This window comes from Nelumbo nucifera, chromosome 3 (genome assembly GCF_055504915.1).
Source record: "Nelumbo nucifera cultivar China Antique chromosome 3, China Antique-T2T, whole genome shotgun sequence".
Taxonomy (NCBI): domain Eukaryota; kingdom Viridiplantae; phylum Streptophyta; class Magnoliopsida; order Proteales; family Nelumbonaceae; genus Nelumbo; species Nelumbo nucifera.
The window spans coordinates 2,845,597-2,867,946 of NC_142651.1; the positions used below are offsets into that span (position 1 = coordinate 2,845,597).

The 22,350-nt window shown below is 37.1% G+C and overlaps 1 protein-coding gene and 1 long non-coding RNA gene across 2 annotated transcripts; one reads left to right on the forward strand and one right to left on the reverse strand.

Annotated features, from left to right (window-relative positions):
* The first annotated feature begins 1,647 nt into the window (after positions 1 to 1,647).
* LOC104592806 (uncharacterized) lies at positions 1,648 to 3,566 on the forward strand. The gene is made up of 2 exons (XR_734452.3): positions 1,648 to 2,564; positions 2,653 to 3,566. It is a non-coding gene; the product is annotated as an uncharacterized LOC104592806 (long non-coding RNA).
* Positions 3,567 to 8,147: 4,581 nt separating this feature from the next.
* On the reverse strand, positions 8,148 to 19,959 carry LOC104592807 (uncharacterized). The gene is made up of 7 exons (XM_010252301.3): positions 19,393 to 19,959; positions 12,388 to 12,550; positions 11,714 to 11,914; positions 11,389 to 11,634; positions 9,066 to 9,216; positions 8,694 to 8,928; positions 8,148 to 8,593 (listed from the first exon to the last, which is right to left on the reverse strand). Exons 1-7 carry the CDS (start codon positions 19,727 to 19,729, stop codon positions 8,253 to 8,255), a joined length of 1,674 nt encoding a protein of 557 aa, XP_010250603.1. The 5' UTR covers positions 19,730 to 19,959; the 3' UTR covers positions 8,148 to 8,252.
* Positions 19,960 to 22,350: the final 2,391 nt, after the last annotated feature.

Sequence of the window (22,350 nt, forward strand, 5' to 3'; positions counted from 1 at the left end):
TAATGTATACCCATGCATCTATGATTTGCCTCATCTAGTCTCAAATCTCAATGAGCGGACTTGCATTGGAATGCATTCCAATCTAGATTTTATTGTTTAACACAAATAACTAAACCAGGGAAATTAAAACTGGATATATACATCTAGGCCGGCTGCTAGGCGCTTCTGTGAATTGTCATAGAATTGAATCTGCTTGTTGGGGAGCCTGCAGGTGAGCCCAACCAGTGTTGAATTAGGAAACCCATCTTAAATAATGTGAAAACTACTGGACCAGATCCGAATTAAAAAGTTCTGAGAGGGTATCGATTCAGAAATTGAAAATACATCCCTAACACAAAACAGGAAAAGAAAAAGAGAAAAAGCGGTAGAACCAGCATTTTCTTGATTCCATTAACTATTACTACACTAGTTTTTTTTTTTCCTGTATGATCTCTTCCTTCAGTCTGAAGTCACTAAGAAAAGGCCTGAGATCAAGGGTGATCATGTGACTAACCCATCACTTCCCTTTAACAATTGACTCTTCAGTACTGTGTAATTAAGTGATATAAGTTTAATTATTTGATTGATCAAACAAGAAAAAAATTGAAATTAATCAGTAAAAATGTTTGAAATGCAAGTCAAATTTAGGTGATTATAGAGTTAAGAATTGAGAACAATAAACAATAGATTAGATCCTCGACCGTCGGGGTGGGTGGTGTCGATTTGATCCCGATTTGCCAAACAAAATTAAGATTACAATTAGTCTACTAGAAAAAGAGTAAAATTAATTTTTTCATGTTACACCATTAAATAAAATAATCGGGTAATCTTTTGCGGTGTGAGTCAAGTGGACATGCACGAATGCTCTGCTGCACTTTAGAGCCACTAAAAGTTGCCACGTAATCACAGATTCTTAGATTATAACGTGCCGCCGACATATTTTCAAAAGTAACGCACATGCAGATGCAGTTATGCACAATGCACTTACGCTCAGAGAGAGAGAGAGGGGGGGGGGGGGGGGGTTACGTTACAAGTCTCTAAAAACAGGCAAAACTCCAACTTCGAGATGCGAATATGTCAAGGCTTCATCTGGGAAAGGTATTATAAGTGCATTTGGTCAAACAGCAAGTGAAAGGGCATGTTTGGTTTCTAGTGTGGTTAAGCACTTACTTGTCAATGGCCCGAGCACTGCGTTAAAAAGAGTCCGGATCATCTGCCAATAACACACGTTCTAATCCTCTACCAACATAATTTCATATCTCGCATTTCATACATGGCGGGTCTCACTTATATGGTGAGTCCCAGTTTCATAATAAAATGTTCGGTGTTAGATCAAGTTGATAGAGTGTTTGAACTAGGGATGCATCCAATTGACTCTGATCATGTCAGATCCGATTCAATCAGATCTAATAGGATTCAATTTGAATTCGAATCCTATCGATAAGTTAGATTTTTGAACCTAATCCAATCCAATTTGTTTTATTTAAAAATTAATAAATTAATAAAAGAAAAATAAAATATATTAACTTAAATAAAATAAAAAACAAAAAATACAAGTATTTTTTAATTTTTTTCATCATCATATATATATACATCCTTTTTATAAAAAAAATTTATAATATAAAAAATTTATAAAAATATATTTATAAACAAATAAATAACATATATATATTATATATTTATATTTATAATATATAATATATATATATATGGGGTCGAATCTTCGAATCAAATAAGGAACGATCCGAATTCGATCAGCTCCTATTGTCCAATCTGATTTGATAAAAAAATCCGAACATAAGTGATCCGAATTTGACCAAATACAATCGGATTATGATTCAATACATTTACATTTGGTTGAAACGAGTTCGGCTTCAGTCCAGGCACGCTATATACGCGCACCGTTCTTGCAACATGAGCACGCGCCACACGTCTTTTAATTCGTGCGTTGGTTTAATACGTGCGAAATGAATTAAACGGAGTCTATCCTTCATGCCGTTAGCTTCTCCTTAGTTCCATTCCACTTCCTTCTCGAGACTCACCGGACTCTGCCGTCGCCAATCACTCTCACTCTCTCCCTTTTCAACCAGCGGTGATTAACAGCCATCATCGGCGACCCCATCAGGTATTTTGGACTCTACCCCGACAGAAGTCGGACTGCTATCACCGGCGACTGATAGAAGCCGGACTCCTGTCAACAGTAATCATTCAGATTCGCCTACCCTTGATGAACAAGCAAGAATGGAGGATTCTATGGACAAAGAGTCCATGAGATAAGAGATGGCCACCGGAAACAAGAAGTGGAGGTGTCATCGTCAGTTGTCTCGTGTTTTATCACTCTGCCGCTTGGGGAGTCGGTTTCAACCTTCAATCTGGAGAATGTCGTCTGCAACCATGGACTGTTCACGGTGGCGCTGAACCAGTGCGACCCATGACTAAGACCTATCTTCCAGCGCCCATTGAGACTCTCTGATGAAACCACTTCCATTCTCGTCTGCATCTCCCATCCCCCCAATTCCCCTTCTCTCCATGTCCGCGTTCTCGGCACCACTTCCCTCTCTCCCGACGATCAAGAAGTTCTGTTGGTACTCAACTATCTACCTACTACTTGTAGTATTGCCCTTCTTTCTCTTCCTCCAGTTTATTAACTTAGCGTGTGATTGTTAATTTCAGGCTCAGGTAGCGCGAATGCTGTGATTGTCGGACAATGATGAAAGGAATATAAGGGAGCTTCACAAGATCCACCATGAAGCCAAGGAAAGGGGTTTTGGCGGAAAGGGTACAAACAGAAATATGTAAAGTATACAAAATACAAGGTTTTCTACTCTACAATCTGCATTTCTTTCTCCATAGAATCCTCCATTCTTGCTTGTTCAGCAAGGGTCGGCGAATCCGAACTCTGATTACCGTTAGGAGGAATCCGGCTTCTATCAGTCATCAGTGATAACAGTCTAGCTTCTATCAGTCATCGGTGATAACAGTCTAGCTTCTATCAGGGTAGAGTCCAAAATATTTGAGGTTTTTCTCCGGTTGCCGGTGTTAATAGTCGCCGGTGATAACTGTTGGTTGCCGCCGGTTGCAGAGTCCGATGAATCTGGAGCGGGAAGTGGGATGGAATGGATGAGAAGGCAGAGAAACTAACGGCATGAAGGAAAGACTCCGTTAATTCATTTCGCACGTATTAAGCCAACGCACGAATCAAAAGACGCATGGCGCATCGTAGTGCTGCGCATATATAACGTGCCTGGACTGAAGCCGAACTCACATGTTTTATTGGCAAAAGATCTCAACACCATTAAAAAGCCCAACTCTCGGTGTAGCACACAGTACTAGGGCTCAACGGCTGGTGCCAAGATACAAAAAAGCCCTTTAATTGCCGGGTCCGCAAAAGCACTTTTTAAAATGTCCCCCAAACGTAGCCTTAGATTAAGAACCATGGGTCTCTTTCATTTTGGTTTTGCCGTAGAATTTTAACACAAAGCTTTCTAGCCAAATCAACAGAAGGAATGTTTGTAACGGTTGATTAGAAACTGTTGTTAGATCAATTTCTCAAGAAGACTCCTCCAATAGAGAACGGGATTTTGCAAGACCAAAAGTGTAAACGTAAATATTGAGATATTGGTTTTATCAACAGGGTACAGACCAGGAAGGAAAGGGGACGTGTAGGGTGAAATGGAGATCGGCTTCAATGCTCACAAAGATTGTGCTAACACCGTTAGTACAGCCTTTTGCACCATGAATTGGAAATATCGACTTCGGTCAAATGCGTCGGCAGTAGGGGTCAAGGGAAAATGGGTAGCATGTTTGGGACTTGTGAGAGGGAGAAAGCCTTGGGCCTTGGTAGTTGGTACTTGTCCAGTACTACGTCTTTGGCCCCTCGGCTTTGCTTGTTTAGTCATGACTCGTGAGGGTGGGATTTGGTAGACGTAGACCATTCAAAGAAGGGAGGTACCGACTTGGGAAATCTTGAATTCCTGTAGGTTAGGTGCCACACTGCCACTGCCACTAGTTGGGGCACCCACCCTTCTCCACATCTTCCAACAACGTGCCCCTATTAAGACCTTTTCTGGCTTATCTTTTGATGAGTTCACATCTCCGCTTCACTGAGAGCCGCCCCACACCATGTATTGAAAACATCTCCCGATATATAATACCGGAACTAATGATATCATTATCGAGAAATATTCTTAATATACAGCAGGGATGTGGTATGGGGTGTTGTGGGGGGAGACGTGTACTCGTTTTTGATTGGACGAAAATAAGCACGTGTTATAATTAAAAAAAAAATACTTTAATTGATTTGTGCACCGTCTGAATCGAATCGACCACATCATCTCTCCCGATTCCCCAATTGGTCTGACTGAAGATTGTATATACAGCTTCAAGTGTTGCAAGCAAGCAATGTTTTCTTGTTTGATAATCCAAATCAGCGGGTCACTGACCAATTTTTTTTTTTTTTTCACAAAATCCCAATTTGGGATGGAAATCGAACCAGTTGCCTGGATGTTTTTTAGGCCGAAAGGTCCAACCATCTATGTCAATGGTGGTTCGAAAATCATAGATGATTGGCACAAAATAAAGTTCTAAAAAAAAGGAAAGAAAGTAAAAAGAAAAGAAGAATGAGTAGATCACAAACTGGTAAGTAGTTCGGAAATTGTTGACCAACCCACGGTTTTCAGTCACTCCGAATCTTAGGGTGCACTTGATAACACTTTTCAGATGTCTAGTGTCTGATTGTTTTTCAGACATGAGACCCATTTGGTTATGCGTCTGAAAATGATTTGAATCTCATTTTCTGATCTGAAACTTAAAGCGTGCGGTCTGGCTCTTAACACGTTCAGATGCATTTAGAGCTAGTAAAAAGTTAAAAGTACCCCCAACATTTTTGAAATGACACGTAGATGCCCCTGATTACCCCCAACCCGAAAAACCTAGACCATTTTGTTTCAAACATGAAAGAACTCTCCGCTCGTTGCAAAAGGTTTGGCCGCAAGACCTTCTTTTTCTCTCATGTTTGCTTCTTCTTCTCTGTCAAACGTTGGATTTCTCCTCGTAAAATCTTCATTTTTTCAGGGGTTATAATTGCGCCAGGCACCTAGCAAAGGCATCTTCTTCTTTAAAGGTACCTTCCTTCTTTCCTTTCTTCTTCTTCTTCTTCTTCTTTCCTATTTACAATTGTTTGATTTGTTTGGTTTGTTTAGGTTTAACTATTAAATCTCTTAATTGTTTATTAAATCTGAAAACATCATACTTTGTTTATTGAATCTCGAGTTCTTGACTCCTCTTCTTTTTCCCATGTCCCCATCCAATAGTGTGGTTATGGACCAACTCATTACATCGTTAAGTCTTAATGGGGTTACACAAGTACCCATAACACCCGCCCCCACCCGATAGGTAGATCACACAGTTCTTTTCTTTTTTGCTTTTCAGATTACTAGTTCATTATAATTTTTTCTTCCTAATTGGATCTTTATTGTACTGCTGAAAGCTAAAACGTTGTTATCAATTGCAGAAACCATCTTAAATTAGGTTGAATTTGGATAAGCTTTAGGTTTTGTGCCTTCAATGTCCAAATTTTAGGCTTTGTGTTCTGGGGCTCAAAAATGTTTTGGCTTTAGGTTTTAACCAGCTTAATTATTAATTATTTTTTATTAATTACTAATTATTAGTTAATAATTATTTTAATTTGTATTAATTATTAATTATTTAAGTATTTTTTAGTCATTAATTATTTTTTATTTTAATTATGTTATTTTTATTTTTAAATTATTATTTTTTTTATTTTTATTTGTATTATTTCAATATTATATTGAATTTTATAAATTATTTGATATAAAATAGTTTAAATTGAACTCAAAATTGTCAAATAGTTTGTTTTAGGGGTAAAATAGTAAAATCTAGGAACTTCAGATGATAAAGGGTTGATCCAACACAAACAACCTTATCTATTCAGGGTATCTAAAAAATAGAAAAGCATCATAGCTCCTTTTTTAGACACTTTTCATATCTTTTTAATTTTTCAGATCTCACATTTATCAAACGCCACCTTAGACTGCATGTGAGACATGTGGGGCCAATAGATGTATTGGCCCGTGGGCATCAGACACATGGCTATGGATTCTCAACTCCTCAATCTACCGTTTTCATTTTGAATAAGGAGAAAATGGAGGAAATGAGGTTGATGGGGTAGGGAGGAAAATGTTCAAGAATTTCATGATTGATAAGTTGTTGGGCCACGTGTAAGGCCAAACTAATTTGTTCTAAAAGCTATATGAACAATACAGTACTTTTATAGCACATAATGCAATAGATGTTTTGCTTGTTCACGTCAAATAATCTGGATAGGTTAAACGGATAAAAGATTCTATTGAAAACTAAAGATGAATACAAGGAGACGGGGAGAGCCAAAAGGGACTGTTCTCTCAATAACAATAACAATATATATCAGATTTAGCCTTTTAGAGGAGCAACAAAAGTTAATTTCCTGAGTTTAAACCGAATATTTACAGAATAGAATTCAAAACATAAATTCTTAATTTTGTCAATACGTAGGTCCAGATGCCTATCAAAAGAAACTGAACATTCAACTTGGGCATCGAAATTCGAACATTTCAACTTACTACAGTAATGTGAAGTCGTTGACCTTCTTACCCAAAAAAAGCGAAGTCGTTGACCATCTACTACGGTCCAATTGAAATACGCCACGTAAAAGATGAAGCACCGGCTTACTGTTATAACTCGGTTTAAATTGATTACCTTCTAACAATTAGGATACCTGACTCAGGAAGAAACAGCATCTGGAATCCGGATTCAATGTTACTATTCCGTTGTCTGAACTCTGAAGTCTGAAGTTGAATTTGAGTTAGAGACCTGCTGCATTGGTATTTGGGAACTATGGAATGAACATCTGTCCAAGACTCACCCAAGATCGAGACTCGGGAGTGAAAATGCAAACCCGAACACTGTCAAAATGACTTGTGTTTGAAATCCTAAATACTCCTACAACTTTTCAAAATGACTTGTGTTGCCCCTTTAAACCCAATTCAAATTCTCTACTCTCTAAAGATAAAAGAGATCACTGTCTTCCGCCATTATCGTTATTGTTGTGTCTTCTTCAACAAGCATTTTGTGCATCAACACTAATGATGCTATGTGATGTTTGGTGATTGAAAAGAAACGATGACTGCTATACTTAGTCAACTGAAGGGGTCGAGGAAGAGAAATAGGGACGGAGAGAGGAAAACTAAGGAGAAGAATAAGGCCAAGGAAGAGAGAGAGAGAGAGAGAGAGTAGATGAATGAGTGGCCACCAGCAGAGGAAGAACCCCAATAGTCTATTTCCATTGGCAAAATAGTAAAATAGCTAGTTATCAGATGCTGAAAAAACAATTAAAACCTGAAAAAAGCTTTAAAAAATCAGCCATCAGATTTAAGAACCATCAAACACCACCCTACTAAAAGAGAAAAACGAGTGTCAGCGTGCATTGAAAACATCTCTCTTGTCATTGAAAACATCTCTTGTTTTGATGACATTGCTACCCACGTTTGTGCCCTGTATGTACATCTCAGCGTGCATTGAAAACATCTCTCTTGTCATTGGGAGATGTTCCCAAAACACGATTTGGGATATGCTGTGGGGCGCCCATAGGAACTATGCATTCAATCATAGTTTTAAAAAACAACCTAGAAATGGAACTGCTTTAACCACCAGTTCCTGGGTCAAATGGTTTTTGGGCCCAAAAATGGACCCAGAGCCAATACCAGTCTCCAAGTCAAATGATCCAACCATCCGGTCTGATCTGGTTTTTGGATCCCATATCCTCCTGGAATGCCATAACTGAAAGTGATGTTATGAAATGAGCAAACCATCCGGCAACCTGACGAGCTGCATTTGGCATTCCTTATTTTAAGGACTTATCTCCTTTTTACAGTTAAAATGCTCCTATCAACATTGAATTTTTAACTGCAGAAAGGAGATAAATCGTTAAAATAATGAATGCCAAATGCAGCCTTAGTAGTTGTTTACTGGCTTTCCACTATGGCCTTATAATATAATTTAAAGCTCTTAGGAAGATTTTCATACCATACCAAATGCTCCCATCATCCTTCACGAGGTGAACTTGAAGACGAAGGTAACCGCATACGCTTACAAACACAGAAAGAGAATGGTTTAACTTATAAATAAAAAAACAAAAAAAAACAAAAAATTGATATTTAAGAGTAACTTTACAACAAAATGAACCAATGAATCATGTACACTTCTCATTAGTTATGCTACTGAAAGACTGGAATTGTTTTCACTTTTGTTTTTCTCAATTTACAGAAAGAAAGGAGATGGCTTTCATTGACTCGGCCAAAACCTGTTAGTTGGATCCCATATGCCTCCATCTTGTGAACATCCCGTGGAATAGGCGACTGCCAAATCCCATCCCACCAGGCAGGCGGTAGAAGTGGCGTGAGAGCACATTGGCTGGACTGACTATGACAACTCAATGGACCTGCAAATCTGTTCCAGACATGTCCCCACCCTACCTGGTTGTGCAAGCCTTCTGACAACAAATTGCTTTGGAAGCTACTTAAGAAGGAAAAACTTGAATCTGCAGAAGAATTGTCACCTGGGAAAGGGGAAGAATGAGAATTAAAATGATATCTTAGGATTTTTTTTGGTAGACATCATCTTAGGATGATAGATCTAATAAAAACAAGGCCATTTACCAAGTTGATGTGCTGCTGCCAATGCTGCAATTAGCTGTGCATAGGTTGTCCCAACACGCCTATGGGCCCCTGAAACAACAGCATGCTTTGCTCGCGATGCAAGAAAGAAATCAACAAATGCAACCCACCTTGGTGCAGGGCCCCAATCCTTTACTCTAAAATCTAATTGCTGAATTTCATTTCCTCTTGCACTAGAAATACTCCCTCTGAATGACTCATAATTAAAATGAAGAACCTGAGGAAGGGTGCAAGCAACCAAATTACCAAAGAACTAATCTTAAAGTCAAACCTCATAGGAAGCAGAGTATGCTTTCAGAGGCAGATGCATGCAAGTAGCAATCAAAATACACCAATTATTTCTTAGGCATTTACCTCTGCAAATTCCTCCAGGTTAGGTGTAATATCTTTAATAAGAGAAGGTGTATCTGAAACCAAAACAATTCTAGGCCTCCTCGTCTGAATCTGATAGTTGATCAGGGATTTTCTTATGCAATTCAATGCTGCCCGTACTGCTCTTACAGACCTGGAACCAAAACCCAGAGACATGTCTTGTTGTTTAAAGTCGGTGCTTCTAGTCTTGTATTAGACAAACAAAAACAGTGTGTTAATGATAATTACTACAAGTAACCTAAGTATACGCTCATTGCAAGACATATTAATACATGTTTAACCTTATTCAAATTACTTGAAGCTTAGAGAAGGGATATCTGTTGTTGGAAGGCTAGGCTTTCAATTACTTCTCTATTTTTCAAGTGCTTTTGGAGATTACTTGGTGATTCAAATGAACTGTCATTCTGTAATCAAGAACATCCATGGTCTTAAATCCAATGGCTCGGAACAGTCTTGGAATCAAGAGTAGAAAGAAGCCTATATCAGATATGATACTTGGAAAGGTGACAAAGATTTTGGGAGGACTTCTGGTGGGGAAATAATTACTTTAGTGCTGCAAGTCCTGAGGCTTTATCCCTTCGCATTGTACTAAAACAAACTTGTATCTTTTTTGGTTTCCAATTCTCCTGTTGGTTTGAGGGAATTCAAGTCTAAGGACAACTTGGAACCACTTGGTGTTTTTTGAATCTAACAAGCCCGTTTGTAAATTTTAAACCTTTGAGTCTGAGTAGTTTTGATGTGATTATTTCTCTGGGTCTATATTCCTTCACTCTCATTGCGTGTTGGTTTTCCCAGCAAAAGCAACTAATCCACCTAACTACCTAAGATTAGAGCTTTTTTTTTTACTGAGGTGGTACACTTGATACCTTATTGTCCTTCAAATATAAGGCTCCGATGATACCTTTCACTTCTGATTTACTTCTTTCTTTCTTTGTTTTTTTTTTTTTTTTTGGCTAACTGGCACTTGAGACCATTTCTTTTCCTTGTTTGCTTTTAGATGGGTACCTTCACAGGACACTAGTCATCCAGCCTTCTTACCACCAAAGAAAAGAGGGAAGATTGTGTGCCATTCCACAAAAATAGCTATTCTATGACACATATACAAGAGGAAAGAACTGTAGAATCTTCTCCAACAAAGATAGCTCCCAAGGCATTGATTAAAATGATAATAATTAGGGTTAGTTGTATATTGGGTCAAGATGAAAGATAAGTTTGATGGATGACACAATCAGAGGTTCAGTTATAAGCCATCATCTTCAAGAAGAATACCTATTCCACAAGCCTGCCTCAACCTCCTAATTCCATCAGTTAATCTTAATGGATGTGGTCTTCAGAATCCAAGCAAATGTTGAATTACCATAGTTTCTAGGAATCATCAAGAAGATACATTGACAGTGTATCTGGACCTGATTGATAATGGAAACTAACTCCTTTTGTTGTTGCAGGATCTTCAGATGGACCATTTCTTGGGTACAGCATTCTTGAAGTGGAAAGGGTTTCAAAGGTAATCAATAGGATGGATATTGTATGGTACCAGAGGCCATGGTAGTCATATCAGATCCAGGAAGAAGGATACTTGGCTAGAAGAACAGTTCATCCAATTGGGCCCAAATATTACAAAGCACCTTACAATACATGCTAGAGAAGAGACCAATAGATAGGAGATGTATTATATTAGGATTGGGTACATAAGCGAGGGAAAAGTAGTATGTGAGGTCTAGCTCTCAGTTTCTTCTATGAGGAGACATACACTCTAATTTTTCTTTCTGATAGGTCCCGGAAATCTCACACACAATTCACAGGCACACAGCCAAAAATACACAGCTCAAATGAAAAGGAACTTGTATTCATTCAATGGAGAGTAATAACAGTTGGTCGGTTCTTCGAGAGACCGCCGGCTCTCCCAAACACTCAAAATGTTTCTCCCTGTCTCCCCCTATCCAGAAACTCCCATTTATTATTCCCTCCTGACATCCTAACTAACTCCCTCTGGAAATATTCCCTCCTGACATCATAACTAACTCCCTCTAGAAATATTCCCTCCTGATATCATAACTAACTCCCTCTAGAAATGCCCAGCTGGCATAGCTACAATAAGCACACCAATATCTAAACATTTCCCTCCTTAACCGACTGCTGACCTGGCTTACGCTGCCCTTTCCCTCTCCTGGCATATGTGAGGATAATTGGGGGCCTATCACTTTCTTTTGCACTCTTTCTTTTCTTCTCCTAATTAATAAAATCTCTGATCCGGCAGCAATCACAAAAAAGGTCAGAGTAATAAAATCTCTTTCTCTTGCAGTACCTGTTCATAAGCATGCGCATGTGCAATGTCACATCAGGGTCCACACCACCATTTAGAACCCAGTCCACAGCTTCTTCAACATCTTCTGAGGGAGATATGATAACTCTCATCAGCTCCCCAAAAACATTTGACCTAGACTGAGAAGTTCCACTCTGTCCAAATAAATCAGAAGCTGCATTCCTCATCTTAGGGTGTATGTTCTTCAAGAAAAATTGAATTGCCACTGCATCTGTTGTACCTTGGAACCTGCCATAGAAAATTCAGCAGTAAGTTCAAATACCTAACAATGAGGTGCAGTTAATTCTCCCCAATGTTCTCACTGTACCATATGATGGGTTGTTTCCATTCTATCCAATTGCTACAAAGGACATTTGTTTCTGATGGCTTCTCAAAATTATCAGTTCTCACTATCAAATGCCTTCCATACTTTCCCCCACAATCATTCCTTCTCCACAGATGCTTCACCTCTTTCAAAGTAAATGCAAAGTTGGTATAAGAAATATAATCACCAAAAGGAAATTGGTCCCTGAAAAAAAAAATAAAGAGCAAAGTATTTAGCACAAGGAACTAATCTTACAAACAACATAATCTATATGGTATAAGTTCTGACCTAACTTATATACATATATGTGTATGTATGTGACTATGTGTGTGTTTGCATGCATGTGATGGACAAGTATTACCTAAAATATGGGTAATATAAAAGAAGTTTATAGATATAACACAACATTTTAAAGGAGTTCCTCTACTAAGTCAAATATTATGGAAGCAAATGATGTAAATAAGTGCCAATTGCATACAAATACTCTTAGTGTGAAACATGTTCTTGACTCGTTGAAAAGCACATGCCTAAAACCAAGACAAGTTATCCTCCTATAATTTATATCTGAAATAAGTGCCAGTAAAGATCTTTTACAGTGCAAAACTAATTTTTTATCATTTATATCTGAAACAAGTACTACTTATAGAACATAAAGGCTTGAGAGAGAACCAATATGCCTGGTTTGCCCGATGATCAGGGACCGATTTAACATAATGCTCAAGGCTGCAGCAGTTAAAATCTTGTACATTTCATTGCCAAAGCCTGCTTCTGATGCTTTCCCTAGGACAAATCCCTGTCTGCAGAACTGCTCTGGAGGTAACTCTCGAATTCTTGAAGCTCCTGACATGTAAATTAATATACAAGCATATGACTAAACCTTTTCTTTTGCAAGACTCATGTATTGATGATAAATCAACTAATAAAGTCTAATAAAAAATCAACTAATAAATATTTTTGCAAACAACCACTGATTATAAATAATAGTAGGAAAGCCAAGCAAAATAGAGTGCTCAGCTGATTCAAAAAAAGTCAAGCAGAATAGAATATATGAAATTTTTGAAACTTAAGTTCTTTGTTTGCATGATATTCCCAGTGAGGTTTCTAACGGCATGGCATACGATGACACTATGGCTAAGGCTGGACATGAACCGAGCTTTTCACCAGCAATTTGAGCTCAGCCTGTAAAAAGCTCGATTCAGCTTAGTTTAAACCGAGCTTTGAGCTGAGTTCAAACCCAATACGTAGGCTCATTTGCTAATCAAGCTGAGCTCGAGCCTAATGAAGCTTGACTCATGAGGCTCGTGAGCCTAATCAAGCTATATTATATATAATATTTTTAATTTTTATATAAATTGTAACAAATAATTTTTATATGTATAATTTTAATTTTTTACATGTATAATTTTTTATATGAAGCTTCGCTCATTGTCGAGCTCAAGCCAAGCCAAGCTAGAATAAACGAGCTTTGAAATTGAGCCAAATTTGAGGTCATGTCTCAAATAGTCAGATATTTGGCTCGGCTCGGCTCGAACCCGCCCATAACTATGGCCATGTCTGAATCTCTCTCTCTCTCTCTCAATAGCTTTCCTCCTAAAGACAGGTGAAACATTTCTAAGATCACTGGCAAGTGGCAACTGATCTTTCTTCCCCTGAGAAAGAAGATATTGCTTGTGATTGAGAAAATAAAAAGCACTTAACCAACTATGGAAAAATAATAAGGAATTAGAGGGAAGTGTTTTAACAAAACTAGGGTTTGCATGATTTTTAGCCAGATATAAATTTTTTTCCATTAGAATATCATAAAATTTAAACTTGAAGTCTGTTGCTCGTTTACTTCTTTAAAGCTGAACACAAAATTACTGGGGATTTCTATCAAGATCTCATAAATTAATTAGATAGTCTATTCAGTTGCTCTTTTAGTACTTTAAAGCTCAATACAAAACTATCGGGGTTTTCTTCAATATTTCCCATGATAAATATTTCAATACCACCAATTGCTTGGTTTGGTGTAATAGTAAAAACTCAGGCTGACAAGCATGAGAATGCAGGTTGAAGTTTGAGGATGGCCACTTTGTGCAAAAAAAAAATGCCAAAGGTTAGGTCCACATCCAGTCCACCCCTCACAAGATCCCAGAGAGCCGAGACCAATACTGGGCAAGGACCTTTTTTATTATGCTAGTAACCATTATCATAATTGCAATCAACAGGGAGATGATAACATACTTGGGCCCTGAGTCCAATATTTTGCCAACATAAGACTGTCTTTCAGTCCTAAAACAAGGTTGCACATTGAGCTCATAAAGTTCTTGTTTTTATTCCTGATGTCATCACTCCGTTGATTTGATGTTTTCTGATTATTTCTCACTATCTGGTAAAATCATTCAACTTCTACATGATTTTCTCATCTATAATAGATCCTATGTTAGTGGGGGTGGCAATTCTTGACAACGATTAGTAACTGCATATGCAATACATGTGTTTTGTATTTCTGGGCAAAAATGTATGAAATGGCATGTTTTTCAAAGTATGGAAAATGGACAAAGTTTCGAATAGAAACCATATAGTGCATTAAAAATATTGGTTTTTAAAAAGTATGGCATATTTTATTTTCTAGTATAGTTATATAACATATAAATACAATTTTTATATGTGTGCATTTTTTTAATAAATTATGCAAGGAGTTTCGCATGAGATAAGCCAAATTTTCACTCTGTATTTCCAAATGAAATGTATTAAACATGTCATCATCTTTAACCTTACCATGCCACATACATTTGACTGTATTTTTATTTTTTACCATTGATAGGCAAATAGTCTATATAATAGGGGGCAGTGCTCCCCAAACCCCCAACCCTGGTGAAGGCGGGACTCAATCCCAGGTCTCAGCTATAACCAGCTAGAGAGCTGGCACCTTTGTATTTATTTAATATATATATATATATATACTAAAATTTTTTGAAAAAACTACAATGACAAATTTTTCCTGTACTAAACTTATGTTCTACATGTCGATGTATTTATTAGGACTAGGATCTATAAGAAAAAAGAAGACCAAAGAAAACATGGTCTGAAGTGGTAAATAATTACTTCAAGGACATATAATTTGATAAAATAGGCATTAATGCTAAATTGAGCTGAGTTCAGTATGTATTTATCAGTTAATCTTGGATAAATATACCCAGATCTGAATTTGGTTTTATTAATATTTGAATTTGAATCTTATCTGCCTGATTCAAATCAGATTTTGATAACATATATCAACAATAAATTAAACTAGAAGAACAGAAATATTACACAATATTAATGAAATGAACTGGAAATGACTTCAATATAAGATATCATGAATAGATAACTCAGAATAACTTTCAAGACTTGAATCTCTGACACTTCAGTAAAAATATAACTCAGACTATCTCCAGCCGAAGTATTTACCAATTATGTTTTTAACCTAGCAAACCAAGCAATGTTACATGGATGCCAGTACAAGCATCAGAATTGTCAGAAAGTAACAGGGGTATCAGGTGTCAACTCAGCTGGCACAGTTTAATTTTGAAGTTGTATTTGTTGATCATATATTTTTGTGTTATATAAATGGCGAGATGATTGTTAAAAAGGAAAACAAATTGAATTTAGAAGCACGAATCAATGCAAATAATAACAAACAAATAAAATAATTTTTTATCGTTTATAACTGATCATACTAAATTGTCAAATACTATAAATCAACAATTTACTTCCAGGTTTTACCCTTTGAGTTTGAGGCTCTTCAATCTTTTTCCTTTATCAGTTATGAGGCCTTTTAGCTTCATATTACAGCTCTGAAAAAGAGAAGAGACTCCTCGAGTGTCATGTCAGTGTTGATATCAAATAATGTCTAATACAGATAAGGAACCCACTTTGAAGTTTCCATGTAGCCAATTCTTTAAAAGGCACATAGGCAACACACATTTTAAGGCATCTTCCTAGGCTGAACCCAAGAACATCCTATTTCAAAAAGCACGCACCTGGTGCACCTTGCACCTCAATCCAAGCGTGTGCCTTTTTTAAATGACTTTTTTAAATTCCTATGGGGTTTACATCTTTGTAATGGTTTATTAGCCTCTAAGTTACCTTTTCATTACTGTCTGTACAATAGTAATGGTCTGCTAATTTTTAAAATAAATTAAAACAAAGATCTTTAAATACCTAAAGACTTAGTTCTTGCAAATAGGATCTCAATAACAAAATTTCTACTAAAGAAGCAACAACTAATATCTGACCCCTAATCCCTAAAATAAAATGGACTATGACTAAAATCACAAAACCAGCCCCTTCAGATGTACAGGCCAATTTTTTTTTTCACAAGAAGGTAAAGTAATGATTGTATTAATTCTATACCGTAAACATAGATTACAAGTATATCATATGTTCAACATGTAAAGCCAGGAACATACATCAGAATCACAAAAAAACCCCAAAAAATCTTCTCAAAAACCCAAAAATTGCTTGAAAGCAGGAAAAGAAAAAGGTTGGGAGCACTGCCCAAACCCCCACATGGATTTGTTTGAGCTTGCTTCAAGGGTCCTTTATGAAGGAAAATCTCCTAGGATTAGGAATGCAAGATGTTTAACACCACACTTGCTATTTGAAGTGATGCAATTAAGAGATAAATAAACAAATTGAAAGTTTCACATGCTTGAATTGTTGAGTGTTTGAAGCACTTTAGCACAACCCATATATGTTTGCTTTTCACTTCCACATTTTCAATTTAAATATGTTTTATATATTATAGCTACATACTTTAATTTGAGACAATAGACTTTCAAAAACATTTAATTTCTTTTAAAATTCAAGCAATGCAATTTTTATGTGTTACTGTTTTTTTTTCAAAAATTTTTCCTTTCTTTGAAAAGGCACAGACATCACCTTGTGCTTTTCTTAGACCTTGCACTTTTAAAACACTACATGTAGCATAGTTGTCAATCCACCTTATCACGGTCGAAAAGCAAGCTTAGTCTACATATGCTTGGTGAGCTGTGTTGAGTGGCATTATTGTAAATCTCTCCATTATGACTTTTGGGGAAAATGATGTTATCTTCTAGTGGATCTTAACTTCCTCTTTGAGGGGTGGTCGACCTCCTCGGGTGCCTACCCTTAGCACTTCCAAGGCCTCATATCCATCGTGGGACAGCCCTAGTTAATGGCTATTAGGCTACTAGGGTTCCTCATGGGCTCATGCGCGCACACACACACACACATGGGGACAGTGCATGGACTGGCACTTTGTACCATACATGAGAGGGAGGTTTTGCATGTGGGTTGGCCATAGCCATATCCCTTCACCCCACCAGCCCCATGTCTAAGTTGGTCGAGCTATCCCGTGTCCTAGCACTCGGGTGTGTTCAAGGCCCAACAGTTGCCTTGTACAGATACCATTGGCACAATCCACCTTGGCACATAAGCGACACACCTCCCATGAATCGGCAAGAGCCAAACAAAAGCCCCAACCATGGGCAATGAGGTCATGATACAGTGTCACTAACCTTGGTGGAGCTATCAATTGGCCTACATTTGGCCCTTACATCACAAAAGGCTTGTCCTAGACACACAGGCCCAGACATCGATGGGTTTCTTCCACTACCAAATCTAACTCCATCACAACCTGGTTTCTTTCTTGCTTAAGGTTAAGTACTCTCACTATCTCAGCACAACTTCAAGTCTAGGTACGTTCTACATAGCATATCTATAAGATCTAGCTAATACCAACCCCAAATAAATTTGAGCCAGATTAGGAATTTAGGATAAAGCACTTTCTAAACAGAACATGCATAATGTGCACATAAACTATTTCCAACAAAGAAGACATGATGAGAATCAATGTATCTTTGATTCCACTTAATAGTTGGCTGTTCATTTTCTTTACAACCATGAAACAATGCAAAAGCTATCAGTGGCATTTGATTATGGCTAAAGTAGCTTAACTAAATGACTTATTGTTTCCCTTTGAATGGATATTTTGGTTATATGATCAAATATTTAGGGTTATAGTATAATCAGCCCGACATGCCACTCAGTTGTTAAGAAGCTCACAACCTACTTAACAACATGCACTAAAGGACGAAGAGTTAAGCCATTAAGTTCAGCGATTTGAGACATTATCAAATGGTCCCTTAGTGCATTCATTTTGAAATACTGAAGCTGTGTTCTTTCCTCCACCATATCTTCAATGAGTGTGCCATTCAGCTGTTAAGAAGCCCACCACCTATTTAATGACATGCACTAAGGACAAAGCATTAAGCCATTAAGTTCAGTGATTCCAGAATTATCAAATGGCCCCTTAGTGCGTTCATTTTGAAATACTGAAGCCATGTACTTTCCCCCATTGCACCATATCTTCAATGAGTACAGATAGGAAACAGTATAACCACCAGGTAAAGTGAGCCAATGCCTGGGCAGCAATGATAAAAAAGTATATGCATAAATTGTAATATACATTTATAATTAAGTATCGTGTAATTATGTCTTAACTATATTATTAAATTACTAATTAAATCACAAATCAAGTTAATGGAAGCTTAAATCTGACTTTTAGGACAACAAGAAGATAAGAAATCTTGAATCACATTAATGGTTTAAAGCAAAACAGGGATATACATACAGGGTTAAGAGTCCAAATCTTAAATTTTACATACACTGGTATAGACCCAAAATTGGTTATACACATGCATATAATATATTTGAAATATTTACTTATTTGGCCCTACTGAAACTATATCACCTGTCCAGTTGGTTGGTAAGTAAAACGTCTCCAAAGCTCCTAAGCAATAACCTAATCAATTCTTTTAACTATGTTGTCTCCTGTTTGGTTGAACCTACCGGTCTTCCATGTGTATCACTCTGTCAATCTGTCTACAGTACACAGTGGCCTTCCTTACAATTTACAAAACCCTGTAGACTACCAATACCCCCCCCCCCCCCCCCCCCCCCCACAAAGAGAGACGGCAATACTAGGCACTTTGACAACTGTGAAGTACTCTCACTAAACCGACATGTTTTAATAACTTTTAACTTATGGTTTAAAAACTGATGAGAATATATATCAAAATTATTACTTATATTTACTGAAAACATGTGGCAATTATTAATACGAATAAAATTACCTCAAGTTGCATAAGTTCATATTGTCATGCCAAAAATTGATATTTAGGCTAATTGTGCTTCATAAAAATGCATTAGAATAGTATAACGGTAATCCCATCCGCATAAGTTTATCTCCAATGCAACCTTGAACCAGAATTTGCCACTAAAATATTTTGTGAAAATCTAGAGTAAACCCAGATGATATTTGGAGCTCTTTTCTTGCATAAGCGTAATATTAGTAGGTAATGGCTGTTCTTCATAAATGGGTTTAGCTTGGAAATGTCGTAGTTTTAGAATCCTGTACAAGACCAGGGAATTAAAAATCGATTTAGTGAATATAATCAAGTTAACAATTATGTTAACTTTTTTATGGTGAAACAAATGCAGACTCTAGTTTCATAAGTTAAGTGAATTGCAAACGCTGAACCAGATAAATATGCTCAACAGTAAGGCAGCAATTCGAATTATCTACACGAATATAGTTGGATTACAAGGCAAGCAAATAAGAAACTATTAGTCGGACACGGGCACAAGTAAATAAATGGTCAGAGAAGAAAACGTACCGTGGAGTGCAAAATGATCTTGAATGATCCTTCTTACACGGAGGCTCTCTTCACCAAACCCTCCGGCGAAAGTCTCCCCCATTTCTTCAACTGTGGCGCAGATTCGATTCCTCTCAGCTGGCACATCAGACCTAAACCCGCTCTGATAACTTGCATTCATATCGGAAAATACGTCGACAACTAAGGGTTCTTGTTTGCCGTAATTTACCGGTAACCTAGGCCTGAAAGAAGGATCGACGTCGGACCTCAGAGTGAGCAATAGGAGGCCGCAACCGGTAAAAACTGCAGATAGCACAAGAAATCCGTGCAGGGACGCACGCCTTCTTCGATATCCCATGTGTTTCGGCCAAAAATGTATAGAGAAGTAACACTGAATCGAAATGTAGCTGGGTCAGTAGAGCAGGTCGAACTTCCAAGGGCCAGATCTGTAGTGGGAGTTCTAAGGTTTAGCTCTTAACATTTAAATGGAGCTCTTGTATTTTACCAAAGGGAACATGTGTTGAAATATTACGGATTAGCTGAATACTTTTGACTATGTAGCGGGTGCGAATGATTAATTGATAACGCCCCCCATGCCAAAGAGTTACAAAGAGTTACAATGTGGACACATGGAACTATAGCCTGAAAATATATATTAGATATCTTAGAGTGGACACATGGAACTAGAACTTTCATTTGCACAAAGAGTTACAATGTGCTTTCGGAATCGAACTTGTGGGCTCCAGCAAAAAGAACCATATCCCATCTATCCACCATAATAAATATCAAAAACAAAATTCTATCCACTATGATATAAGAGGTTTGGATAAAGTCTTTCACCTAGCTCTCGCTATCAAACCAATGTCGAGGCTAGCCCGACCTTAACGTAGGTACTTGGCACTAGATGAAGTAGAAGCCATGGCCTCTATCAAACTAAAGGAGCACCATATGTGGACTCTAGAACCTGTCGGCCGTTGAAGTCTTCTTGTGGATCGAGGAATCAATAACTATTCAATCCCATGGATCACACCTTCGAGTTGGACCACGATGTTGAGGTGGATATCTATCGGAAGATCAACAATCTTCTTGTCGAAATTTTCACATGTCAAGTGGAGGTGATTGTTGAAACTTAAAACGCACCGAATGTCTAATTGACTTAAGACTGCATTTGACATTTCTTATTTTAAGGATTTATCTATTTTTTTATAGTTAAAATGCCCTAATAAATACTGAATTTTTAACAGCAAAAATGAGATAAGTCCTTAAGGAAGTCTTTAGTTGTAATCTTTGGCCACTTAAGAACGTGAAACATCAAAATAGTCCAAGGAGACTTGAGATTACCAGTCTGAGAAGAAATCTATTGAACTCGATCAAGGTCGATGCGACATTTCAAAGCATCATTTAATTTTTGGGAGTGAAAATGTTAATGTTATACTTCCCAACTAGGTTTAGAAAAGCAGAGATTCTCATACTAGGTTGAAGAGTTCTATAATTTGAGTTGAGGTGAGGAGGGCCATTAAGGCCATGTTTGGGAGTGCTTAAAAATAAGTGCTAATTTGAAATAAGTACTTATTTGGGTTAGGACCACATCATTAAGCATTTATTAGTGTTTGAGAAATAAGTCTGAAATAAGTGCTTATTTTTAAAATAAGGGCTTATTTTTTAATCCCAAATTTCTATCTTTTTTGTAAGTGCTCATACAATAAGCACTTATTCAAAATTTTTCTTCCAAAATTGTCCTCATTAAAATTTTTAGAATACCAATTATACCCTTTCAATATTGTTACTTTTACCAAAGCAAAGTACTTTTATGAAAACACTTTTACATGAAAGCACTTTTATGAAAATACTTTTTATAAAAGCATTTTTATGAAAGTACGTTTACAAAATCATTTTTATGTAAAGACTTTTACAAAAGCACTTTTATCAAAGTACTTTTATCAAAACACCTTTATAAAACCACTTTTACGAAAGCAGTTCTATCAAAGCACTTGTATTCATTCACTTTGGACTGGATATTTTGAAATTTAAAAAAAAAATGAAGGACAAAAGAGCTACGAGTGCTTATTGGAGAAAAAGACCACCAAACGTCCAATAAAAATAAGTACTTGAAAAAGCTGGGTGCCAAATGTAAATAAGTTCTTATTCAAATAAGCACATCTTTTTAAACACTTATTTTTAACATAAATACTCCTAAACATGGCCTAAGAAGGTAGTTGGAGTCAGCCGTCATCTAAGAATAAACATCAAGGTGACAAAAACTCAGCATGGTAACACCATTGTAACAGAAATATTTCTATTGGTTATAGGGTTTTATAAATGTTCAAAGGCGCACATGACTATCACATGCGAATTTCCTCCTGGCTTATCTAACATATTGCTAACATCCGGAGAGAAAGCACTCATAATTAGCCATTATTGGAACTAGGGTTGTTCACGGGTCGGGTTGAGTCGATTTACTGAGGTTTTTCCAACCGACCCGACCTGATCGGGTTACCTGAGATGGAAACCAAAACCAACCCAGTGTTAAGCAAAACCGACCTGGTCGGTTTGAGTCGGGTTGGGTCAGTTTGGGTCGGTTTCGGCTCTAAGTTCATCCATGCCCCCCATGGCCACCTAGTTTTCTGGAAATATATTTAAAACTGAAATATGTATTTTAGAAATATATATATATATATATAAACAAAAATATACATACAAATACATTGAAATATATATCTGACATATTTCATAATATATATTTTTTAGATATAGATATTGGAATATATATTTTTAGATATTTCAGTTTTTAGTTAAGTAGGAACTAAGTCGATTCGGGTTGGGTCGGTTTCAGTTTTCACACAAGAAAACCGAAACCGACCCGAACCATTGGTTTATGAATTTGTACAACCCGAAACCAACCGGTGCTGATAAAAACCTGACCGACTCATGTTGGGTCGATCCGGGTTAGTCGGTTTGGTCGGGTTGGGCCTTCTTATG

Bases quoted from the DNA above. Each gene is read 5' to 3' on its own strand.
- LOC104592807 (XM_010252301.3), bottom strand. From the start codon at position 19,729: ATGGGATATCGAAGAAGGCGTGCGTCCCTGCACGGATTTCTTGTGCTA. The intron at 11,915-12,387 runs GCATATTGGTTC...TTTTTTTTTCAG, and splicing joins CTGATCATCGGGCAAACCAG to GGACCAATTTCCTTTTGGTG. The intron at 9,217-11,388 runs GTACTGCAAGAG...TTTTGGTTCCAG, and splicing joins ATGCGCATGCTTATGAACAG to GTCTGTAAGAGCAGTACGGG.